Genomic DNA, 8,223 nt, shown 5'->3' on the forward strand with positions numbered 1-8,223 from the left:
TTTTCCGCGAACTGCAAACACGTTTTGCGGGCCGGACGGATGCGGGGTCTGCTAGAGTTGCTCCGACAACTAAGTGATAGTAATCTGGCATGTATCGACGAAAACAAGAGTTATCGAAACATGTCGACATGAGATGTAGTTTTGAAGGTCTCGTCGCGATAAAGTCAATGATGAAAGCGGATCATTAATTGAGATAATGGTTTGAGAGATAATTTTTTTTTAAAATACAAATAGCTAGTATAGCTCAGCAAAGTAGATTCCCTTTTATACTTCCATTAAACTAATCAGTCTACATTATTCAAAAAAAAAATCGATAAATCATCTCCGTTCTTTTAAGATCCAACACCCGCCGTACGGGAGAACATGTATACGCACGCCACCCATTAAATTTTCCTTTTATTTTATAGTTTCGCGATGCGTATGCCGTTCTATCGTGGTCCTCGATAATCCATAAAAAATGTTTTTCCCAAATTATAAACACGTGATACGAGTCGGCGCCGGTCTGCTACAATTGCTCTTACCAGTCCGTCCACTTTTCCCCTTGTTTCTCACTCCAGTAGTCCAGTAGTCCGGTCCGCTGGATCTCCAGCGACACAGGCCCGGTTCATGGATGAAAACGGCGACTTCAACGCCGCAGGCGGCGGAAGGGGAGGCGTGGGTCGCCGCGGCCTGAGGCGGAGCGCACGGGGTCGGCAGGCGCAGCGCCGGGAGGCGCCGTATGATTGTGCAGCGGCCGGCTGCTTCCGCTTCCGCGCCACGGAGGCGACGGTGTGCCAATCCCGGCCTCGTCTCAGATCATCCATCGCCAGGCAAGCTCTCTTTTTCATAACCTAATGCTTTGATTTGGTACTGAGCAAGCTCTCTTGTCCACATCCCAATGCATTGATTTGCCACTGATTTTCCATCAAAAACGCTAATTATGGCTTAGGTCCGCTAAACATCTTGTCCCGCCCCACCATTTTTTCTTTTTACTGAAACTGGAACCAGGCTAGTGCAACACTCGACTCGACACGCAGCGTCGTCCTCTCGGTCACTTCCACCACCAACCACCAGCAGCGGAGCTTCCTCTTTTTTCATTGATGGAAGCTCAACCTCTCTCTTTTGCAGTGCACCCACCACCACACCACCACCACCACTAACTTCCTCTCCCTCAAGGTCACTTCTCTGTTCCCTCCTCCACCATTTTCCCCATCTGCTCTGCCAGCTGCGTGCTGACGCGGCGGAACCTTTGTTGGGAGGCTTTCTCTCCACCAGCGCAAGCTCGACACACACGAGAGTCTATGAGGGCCTTCTGTGCTTTGCAGGACTAGCAGATATGTTGGTCGGAACTTTTACCTTAGCTTTCTGCCTCTACTACTCCCCTGATGTGATTGATACGGCAAAATTGACGAATTTGACCCGTGGACGATAGTATTTCATAAACTGGACCGTGTTTGAAGAACTTCACTCAGCTGATCCTTTTGTATGGCGCCCGACGGTACGGTGTGGTGTCTTTGCCTTAGGCGCCACACAGTGCAGTGTGACGCCTATGGCTTAGACGCCACACTAGGTCTCGGACCCCAAACAACATAGTGTGAGGCCACACATTGTAGTGTGGCGTCTAAGCCAAAGACATCACAAAAAAGGATCATGGGTGAATTTTTTTCAAATGCGGTTTAGTTTGTGAAATACTTCGGTTCGCAAATTTTTCCATTTTACCGATTGATACAACGAGTATTCGGTGGAACTCTGTGGCGTCCAGGTAGGAACGCTCCATGCCGTTGCAGTGCAGGAAGCTTTTTCGTTCGGAATCTTTCTCCCAGCCAGCACACAGAGGACACGCTTTCTCCCATTCATATAGCTCAAGAACGAACCAGACCGAAGTTCGTTCACTCTACCAAATGCTTCTTCCTCTTTCGCTCACTCTACCTCGGTTGGATTCGGGAGAGGAAGTAAGATGGGCAGAACACAACAGTGGCTTCGAGGCCTCAACCTTAAATGTTGGGTGCTGAACCTTGCACGCCCTAGATGCTCGTGTGACTAGGGCATGCAAGGTTCAACATGCAACATTTAAGGTTGAGGCCCCGAAGCCATTGTTGTGCTCTGGCCATCTTTCTTTCTCTCCCGATCCAACCGAGGTAGAGTGAGCGAAAGAGGAAGAAATATTTGTTCCTACACCACCACCACCATGAGAAAGAGGAAGAAGCAGAGGCAAGAGGAAACCGGTCGAAGAAAATCCTGTGCGCCTTTGATTTCTTCCTCTCGGCTGCTTCCACCACCACCACTCTCCTCACATACCAAGCTCATGCACATGGCGTCGCCCCCAGCTTCCTTTCGAAATCGCAGACTCGCAGTTCAAGCCATGGCATCCTTCATCCACCTTCTAATCTCGTTTTTCTCACCCATCCTCATGCTCCTGCATGCTCCTGCACCTGCAGCATGCCACCATCTAGGTGCAGGCCTCTCTCCAAGCCATCACACCTACATTATACTCCTTCGGCCACCGGTCGATGGAGGCAGCGATGACGACCACCGCTGGTGGCAGGATTCTTTCCTGCCAAGCCCTATCGCTGGCTCCGATGAGCCACGCCTGATCCATACGTACACCGAGGTCTTCACGGGGTTTGCCGCCAGGCTCACCAAAGCCGACCTCGCCATGGTGTCCCAGAGGAAAGAGTTTGTGCGGGCGTTTCCAGACCATCTCTGGCACCCCAGCACCACTCACACTCCCAAGTTCCTCGGACTGGAGAAAGATGCCGGGCTGTGGAGGGACACCAACTATGGCGAAGGAGTCATAATCGGGGTCCTGGACACCGGCATATATGCAGAGCATCCTTCCTTTGATGACAGTGGCATCCCGCCACCCCCATCAAAGTGGAAGGGCTCATGCCATGGCGCTGCCCCGCTGCAACCACAAGTTGATAGGTGCCAAATTCCATAATTTCAAAGCAAATGATTCGGGAGATGACACGGGACATGGAACACATACATCGTCCACCGCAGCTGGGAACTTCGTCAGTGATGCCTCTGCCCACGGCCTCGGCAGGGGCACATCCGCTGGGATTGCTCCACATGCACACTTGGCCATGTACAGGGTGTGCACAATTCTTGGGTGTGCAGCCCTCAGACATAGTTGCCGGGTTAGATGAGGCCGTCAAGGATGGTGTTGATGTGCTCTCACTCTCCCTCGGCCCCTTTTTATGATGTCCAGCTTCACTGATGACCCGGTTGCCATTGGCTCACTCAGTGCGGTAGCAAATGGCATTGTTGTCGTGGCCGCAGCTGGGAACAACGGGCCCAAATCATTTATTGCCAACTCTGCACCATGGTTGCTCACAGTTGCAGCTGGGTCAGTGGGACCGAACCCTTCCAGACCATTGTGCAGCTTGGCAACGGCCATCATATCAGTGGCCAAGCCTCGAACCAGACTTCAAACTCAAGCTCCAAGGCCTTTCCTCTGTATTGGAACAAGCACTGTAAGTCATTGGCTGGAAGAAATGTGGCTGGCAAAATTGTGATTTGCCATAACACAGGACCAATGAATGACACTGGAGCAAGCATCAACAAGTCCGACATCAGTGGCATGATGAGTGCTGGGGCAGCTGGCGTAGTGCTCATAAATAGGAAAAATGCTGGCTTCACCACCCTTCTGGAGGACTATGGTAATAATGTTGTGCAGGTGACGGTGGCTGATGGCAACAATATCATAGAGTATGCAAGGACAACAAGCAAAGCCAGTGCCAAAGTCATATACACGAACACTTTACTTGGTGTCCGGCCATCTCCCACCGTCGCGGCATTCTCATCCGTGGTCCCAGCACATACAGCCCCGGTGTGCTAAAGCCAGATATATTAGCACCTGGGCTCAACATCATTGCTGCATGGCCACCTCTCACCCATGCTTGGATCTGGGCCATTCAACATTAGGTCAGGGACTTCCATGTCAACTCCACATGTCAGTGGCATCACCGCGCTTGTCAAGAGCTCCCATCCTGACTGGTCTGCTGCTGCTATCAAGTCAGCCATCCTCACCACAACTGACATCACGGACAGCGCTGGTGGTCCGATCTTGGACGAGCAACATCAGAAGGCAACCGCGTATGCCATGGGTGCTGGCCATGCCAATCCTATAAAAGCTATTGATCCGGGCCTTGTGTATGACCTTAGCATTACCGAATATGCTGGCTACATATGTGCTCTCCTCGGTGATCAAGGCTTGGCATCCATTGCGCGTAACCCGATGTTGTCCTGCAAAATGCTTCCCAAGATACCAGAGGCACAGTTGAACTACCCATCCATAACAGTGCCACTCAGAACAAGGCCATTCACGGTGCACAGAACCGTGACAAATGTGGGCCCACCAAATTCAGTATACACACTGAAGATGGTGGTTCCCAAGTCTCTTAGAGTGTGCGTCTACCCAGAGACGCTGGTGTTCTCCAAGGCTGGAGAAAAGCTTACTTACAGCATAACCGCGAGCACCAATAGCACTGGAGGGAAGAAGTTCATGGAGGGCACTTTGAGCTGGATTTCCAAAAACCATGTCGTGCGCAGTCCTATCCTCTTTGTTGTCGGTCTAGACTCTCCTCTGTTGTAATCAGGAAAAGCATGTGTGCCTTATGATGTTGGAGAATCACACATATAATATTGTAATTAGGGAAATGGCTGTCTTTTAACTTGAAGTGTATCCATGCCTGTAAAATATATTGATGTTTGAACGTGGATCATCAATTGCTCTGTCACAAAAACAATTCTGAATTACTTTTTCCTTTTTCCAGCTCGTCAACAGTGTTTTGCTGCAGCTAGTAGACCACCCTTGAGAGGATCAGGGTGCTGCTTTTAAGGTGTCAAATTCATCCAGGTACCTAAACCTGGCCTTTCTCTCATATGGGTATATGCCATTGCTACCTCCAGATTTTTATCCGTGCTATTAATGATATACCTTTGCCCGCAAAAAAAAGTATTAATGATATACTTTTCTGCCGATACGAGCTATTGATGATAAACTTGCTCTCCCATTGTTTCCCCTACATTAGTTCCTTTCAATGCTTAGGGTCAATTTGTCTGTGCCAAGAACAAATCAATCAATCAATCAATTCTGTCCTAGAAACTACAAACCAAATTCTGCAACCATTGCAGCCTTGACCAAATGAGGGACATGATAGTATTTGATAATATTTTCCAGGCTGCCTGTCTCCCCTTTTCAATTCTTGTGATCAGCCTTTATCCGTTTTTACTATCCATTTGTTCACATAATGTCATGAGATTTGTTTTGTATGGATTAAATACCTATGACCTGTTTCAGCTAGCATTGTGTTTTTACATTTTTCTTTTATGGTGATTAGTATCTGTCATCTGTTACAGTTGTGGTAGGAATTTGATACTGTAGTAGAGTTGTTCTGCACAATTTAGACGGCTCATAATCTTATTAATTATTTGTCTAGTAAATGGAGTTGTTGTGCACAGTTTATGGCAGCTAAATGAGGCTCACATCTCACAGCAAGGTCAATTTTGTGGCTATTTTTAAAAGAAAATACATTTTCTTTATTAAATTTGACAAATACTATGCAGTTTGAATTATTTACAGGAATAATACACCATCGGCCGCGGTGTAGCCAACTAAGAACCTGTCGGCCGCGGCGTAGCCGACAGATGCATGCTCCTCTCGGCCGCCTCTGTACATCCCCGGTGCCGGAGCCAGCGGTCCCGCCTTTGCATCGATATCTCCCTCTCGGAGCCAGCGCGTCCGTTCGACGGTGCGCGGATCTTGTTTGGACCGATACTAACTCTCAGTTCGTGCATGCAGGGCGCCGAGGTGTGCAGCATCTGCTTCGACCAGGCTGTGCGCGATCGAGGTCCGGGAGTGCCGGCACCAGATGTGCGTGGCGTGCACGCTGTAGCTGTGCTGCCACGCCAAGCCCAATCCGGCCATGCAGAGCCAGCCGCTGCCCACCTGCCCCTTCTGCCGCGGCGGCATCTCCCGGCTAGCGGTGGCCACCAGGCCAAGGCCGGCGACGACGATGACGAGGAGGAAGAGGGAGAAGGCAGGCTGGAGTCTCCGCGGCACCGGAGGTCTCACCGGTCCGTGAACCTCGGCAGCAGCAGCAGCAGCCTCATGGGCAGCATCGCCTCGTCCATCGGCATCAAGGTTACCTTTCCGAAACGAAAATTCAGTCATCGTTGGTACCTTTCCGAATCAAGGTTCTTTAATTGATACAATCAAAACATACATGACTGGGTTAACCTCGTGCATCAAGTTTAGATAGCAATCAAAATTTACACACCATCTAACCATCCGAACATCTTTGAATCCAGATCATCGACGATCGTCGTATCGGCCGTGCAGATGCAGCAGCACGAGAAGGGCAGGGGCAGCAGTGACGGTGGCATATGGATGCAGCAGCAAGCTGCCGCCAATGATCGGTGGCGCGCAACACAGTGGCAGCACAAGAAGACGAGAAGACATCAACAGTTGTGGCGTGCAGAAGTAGCCATTATGGATGCAGCAGCAACCAGCCGGCGTGGAGGCGAGTCAAGGAGAGACGAGCATGAGAAGCTGAGAGTGTCGTTGCACCTCGTTTGGCCTCCAAGACGCTCCGCCAGTGATGAGAACCAAGTACAAATCCGTCCATGTGGTCTCCCTCGACCTACGCCGTGGCCGAGAGGGCCATGCATCTGTCAGCTACGCCGCGGCCGATAGGTTCCAGTCGCGGCTACGCCATGGCTGATGGTGTATTATTCCTGTAAATAATTCAAACTGCATATTATTTGTCAAATTTAATAAACAAAATGTATTATTTATTTTTTTAGCAATTTTGTGGGACATTCAGTCCATTTCAAATTGTATGCAATAACTAGAAGTTTGTAGTTTCTTAGTTTCCAGTTGAATTAGTTTTATGGTTTGGTGTTGTGCGCTGATTTTGTGTTTGGACCAGTGAATGGATTTGGTTATCACCCTTGCATGAACAATCAGTCAGCCATAATACTTTGTTGTCCTGATTCTCGATATCTGAGATAATTGTTTGCTAAAGAAACTATTTAAGACCATAAATCAAGTTTTGCAGAAGGTATGATCTGGCTGTGCATTACCACTTAATTTTTGCGATCTATTTATATCATGTATTCTGTAGCACTGCCAAGAATGATGATGTGATTTTAGTTGTCAGGTTGATGCTTATTTAGTTGGGCACTGATGAGTACATCAGGTGCTTTGAAATTTGATTTTGATGATATAAGGTCATCATCAATCTTCATGAACAAGAACAAACGAGAGGTTTGCCTGAATACTCATAGTTAAACCCAGACTTGGTTGTGGTCAGCCTCAATACTCGTAGTTAAACCCAGACTTAGGTTTATCTCCCTGTGTTTCTTTTCTAGTCCTTTTTGTCTTTTTGCAGTTTGGTGTATATATGTTCCGAAGCTAAATTGAGTCTGACTCTTAAGAGAAAATGTCACGAAGCTAAATTGAGTTTGACTCTTAAGAGAAAATGTCACGACCCGGCGGCAGCGGGTTGGCCGGCGACGAGCCTGAGCTGGAGGTGGAGGTTTGGGATCGAGATTTGAGACGACAACGAGAGAGGAGGAGATGAGAGCGAACGAGAGGAAGAAGCAACCGGAGAGGAGGAATATTCCGTTTTCAATTTTAATGTCGATCCCAGGCGCGGCTCTACCGCATTTAACCTGTCCAATTTACTTACATGGCTCTGGCCCCACACGCGGCTCGATGGCCCACTAGTGACTTACTTACAAAGTAACCAGGACCTCATGCACCATTACTACCTCTTGGCTATGGTCGTAAGTATTGCAGTGCTTACAGTACCCGCCCCTAACCAGCTTGTCCCAAGCTGGAGCATCCGGAAACTTGGTCTTGATCACTTCATAGTCTTCCCATGTCGCTGATGTAGCCGGAAGTTCAAACCACTTGATCAATACTTGCAGGTATGACACATTTCCTTTCTTCACCAAACGACGATCAAGTATCTTTTGAGGTAGCATTCCTGGTGCCGACAGATCCACTGGCTTTGGTAAGACCTTGAACACTGGAGTATGATCAGGTACGTGCCCTTTGAGTTGAGAGACATGAAAAACCGGTGCACCATCCTGCCCCTTGGTAATTCCAGTTTGTAAGCTGCTTCTCCAATTTTCTCGAGAATCTTATATGGCCCAAAGTACTTTAGAGCTAACTTTGGCAGGTTCGGTTGACCACTCAAGATTGAGCATATGGTGAAGCCGCAAATACACCAT

The 8,223-nt window shown here is 48.8% G+C and overlaps 1 protein-coding gene and 1 pseudogene across 1 annotated transcript; both read left to right on the plus strand.

The window, feature by feature from the left end:
- Positions 1–1,328: 1,328 nt before the first annotated feature.
- Positions 1,329–4,721, plus strand: LOC123440388 (annotated as a pseudogene).
- Positions 4,722–5,375: 654 nt separating this feature from the next.
- LOC123440398 lies at positions 5,376–6,962 on the plus strand. Its single transcript, XM_045116971.1, has 4 exons — positions 5,376–5,483; positions 5,567–5,682; positions 5,786–6,127; positions 6,295–6,962. The coding sequence occupies exons 2-4, from the start codon at positions 5,632–5,634 to the stop codon at positions 6,358–6,360; spliced, it is 459 nt and encodes a 152-aa protein (XP_044972906.1). The 5' UTR covers positions 5,376–5,483; positions 5,567–5,631; the 3' UTR covers positions 6,361–6,962.
- The last annotated feature ends 1,261 nt before the right edge of the window (positions 6,963–8,223 follow it).

The sequence above is a fragment of the Hordeum vulgare genome, chromosome 1H (genome assembly GCF_904849725.1).
Source record: "Hordeum vulgare subsp. vulgare chromosome 1H, MorexV3_pseudomolecules_assembly, whole genome shotgun sequence".
Classification (NCBI taxonomy): domain Eukaryota; kingdom Viridiplantae; phylum Streptophyta; class Magnoliopsida; order Poales; family Poaceae; genus Hordeum; species Hordeum vulgare.